At 47.0% G+C, this 3033-nt stretch overlaps 1 protein-coding gene across 2 annotated transcripts in view; it reads right to left on the reverse strand.

Moving 5' to 3' along the window:
- The window catches only part of MCM10 (minichromosome maintenance 10 replication initiation factor), a 45880-nt gene extending 43260 nt beyond the window's left edge, over window positions 1-2620 (reverse strand). For both annotated transcript variants that reach the window (XR_002096074.1, XM_019509553.1), the window contains exons 1-3: window positions 2596-2620; window positions 1312-1369; window positions 233-565 (exon numbers count right to left, since the gene is read on the reverse strand). Coding sequence is in view for 1 of the 2 variants with exons in the window: in XM_019509553.1 (XP_019365098.1) it covers window positions 233-565; window positions 1312-1318 (340 nt within the window). In the remaining variant the exon portion in view is untranslated. The remainder of the gene's footprint in view (window positions 1-232; window positions 566-1311; window positions 1370-2595) is intronic.
- Window positions 2621-3033: the final 413 nt, after the last annotated feature.

The raw sequence follows: 3033 nt of genomic DNA on the forward strand, positions 1-3033 counted from the left end.
ACTAAAACTGGACTAAGTCATTACTTATTTAGCTCCAGCAACTGATTAGTCTATACAAGAACTTCCAGTTGCTTCCCTTCAGAACTGCATCTGAACTAGAAATCAAGCAGGAAAGTCTCTCTATTTCTTGCCAACACCAGTAAGCCATCCACTTAGTCCCAGGAGTCATCTAGCAATCACCATGACTTGAACTATATTTGGCAAATTGGCCAAAAATGGTTACTAGAGAAACCTTGTAACTCCTGATTGGTTTTCTCTTTCTCTTGACTGGGGGCTGGACAACAGGGTATTTCTTGTGCAGGTTCTTCCTCCTTCTCTTCTTCTATCAAGTCATCCACATCTCCAAACAAAGTAGCCACAGTTTCCTTCTCCTCATTGGCTTCACTCTCCTCAGACCCAACCTCCTCGGTGTAAGAGGTATCATCCTCTGCATCAAACAGCTCATCGTACTCATCAGGTTCTCCTGCCTCCTCTGAGCAACCTTCTTCCTCTTCAGGGCAATTCCCATCCTCAGCTGCCATATCTTCGTCTAACAGGGAAGCCAATAGCTCCAAGTCCTCATCTCCTGGAATAAATTAATTAAATCAAGCATCACTACAGCCCAATTCAAGGAAGCCTGCCATTTCCAGGTTACTCTACTCATATATAATTACAGAGACAAGCCAACTGCTGCCTAGATCTAGTCAGGGCACTGATTTGCTTCTTGCACTACCAATTTGCTCTAAACCAAGCTGCAGTTAAAATAAAGACAGATGTCAAAGCATAGGTTCTATTCTTCTGCTCTAACTTAAATATGACAATCATTTTTTCTTTCAAATTTTACTATGTATAATAAAAAAAATAAATGGGAAGGAAAGAAAGAGAAAAGGCAGATTTGTCATGAAAGGAGACAGAGGAGACTTTGGGGTATGCACTCTATTTTTCTTGGACCTATATTTATTTTGTGTTTATTACAGAGGTTCCCAAACCATAGTGCCTGGACCATCCATGGTCTGCTGAGAGCTAGCAAGGCACACAGTGCTCACTGTTTTTCATTGGCAGCTGCTTCTAACAGAGACCAGACCCTCTACTGCAAAGGAGAACCTAGAGGTTGGTAAAGATAGAAGCCAGATCTGGCCAAAGGGTTCAGAGATCCCCCCTCCTCCCATGGGCTGGACTAACCTGTCAATCTTAACATATGTCCCCACATATCCCGGGGAACCTAGGAACCAGGTAGCTGGGCAGCAGACCTGAGAAAGGAGGGAACAGAGTAGAAGGAAAACCAGACAGCAGGCGGAAAAGGCAACCAGACAACAGAGAAATAAATCTCACCCTCCATGTTTTCAACAGGATGACTTCAGTAGAGAGCCCAAAGGAAAAAAAGTGTCATCTGTCAGAGAGAGAACACGGGCAAAATTATTTATTTGCAAGTTAAATAAAACATGGCCAACAGGAATAAACTAAAGACATAAACCATCCAAGGTTTCTTGCTTTTAATAGCATTCAGAATTGCCATTATGAAGGACTCAAGAGCTCATGACCTAGGCACTACATGACGTTGTCCATCCCCTCTACACATTTAAGAACAGAGGAGGCGGTTCAGGTAGAGGGCTCCTGAGCCACTGAATGCAGTCCTTGCATTTCTAGGCAAGCCTTCATTCAAGGACTTCCCAGAACCTCCACTTTAAAGACTTACTTGCTACAATCCAGCACAGTGCCTGAAACACCAACCAGGCAGCAGCTAAAAACAGAAGACATGGGCACTGCCAACACAATGACAGGGACATAACAGCATAATATGCCCAGGTCACAGGAGGATCAGGAAAAGATGTCAGGGGGAACACACAGGGCAGACAAACCACGTGACCTTCCTAGTGCACATCTTTTCTATATCCACACACTGAGTTTCTTTACTGGAGGGACGCTTTGGGGGATGAATTACAAGAACATAGCAAATGACATCCCTCAAAGGAGTCTGGATTTTAGACTCTGCCCAGTCAGTCTTCAGCAAACACCCACCCAGCTTTCACTGATGTTAGCCAGTACATATCAATGTACCACACACAGAGGTGCACCAATACATCGGTGCCATATCAGACTGGCACCGACATGAGGAAAATTGAGAGCATCGGCAATGAGCTTTTGTCGTCTGATGTGGCTGATAATGTGGCCAATAGATGCCGCATGCACGTGCGCAGCCACAGCAGGGGCAAAAGCCATGCTAATGCATCCATGCACAGGAGAATTAGTCGACTGCGCATCAGCATCACTTCAAAGCCAGTTACTGCACATAAACGCTATTTTTACACATGCAAACGCCCAGCGCTACGACCCTTGCAGTCGTACAAGCAGCGAAATGCACGTCAGCGCTGAGAAAATAGCAGCGGCGCTTCTGAACCTAAATGGATAGAAGCCATTTTCATTCAAAAAACACACCGCCGCCATTTTCTGCACAGACGCGCATTTTGCCACCCACACAACTGCACGCAATGCAGCGCACGTCAGCCCGTGGCACGTAGAGCACGTTCGATTCAGCAAGTCTGCAATGAAGAGGCGGATCTCCGCTTCAGAGCAGCCTCCCAAAAAGCACGTGTACACACGCCCTGAAGTTAGCACCTGCGATTCCAGGTACTAGCGTTAATGCGCATGTAGATGTCCCCCAAGGCTCCCTCCAGCTGCCTGACAAAGCTGCTTTCCTCAATGATCTTGCGCTTCCGGGGGAGCAAGACAGTCGCTTGTTTCTGGAAAGAGAAGGTTTTTTCCAGGGAGAAAACCCCAGCTGCTCCTGGGAAGGAAAACAAGACGTGCACACAAGGCGGGGGGAGTTGTAAAAATGTCCCCAAAATGTGCAACGCGTTTCGGGTGGGGGGCAACAGTTGGATAGAGCCCCCCACCCCGGTCATATACAACCCTAGCGATGGCAGGGGAAGCAGCGCCCATCTCTCTTGGCTCATAGTTAAGATCAGGGAGACTCAGGCAAAGTCACATGCAATTCAGTGCATCTGACCCCCGGCTTGGGCGGGTATCGGGAGCCCCAAAACCTCGGACCTAGGG

This window comes from Gavialis gangeticus, unplaced genomic scaffold (genome assembly GCF_001723915.1).
Source record: "Gavialis gangeticus isolate Ggan-Ray unplaced genomic scaffold, GavGan_comp1, whole genome shotgun sequence".
Lineage (NCBI taxonomy): Eukaryota > Metazoa > Chordata > Crocodylia > Gavialidae > Gavialis > Gavialis gangeticus.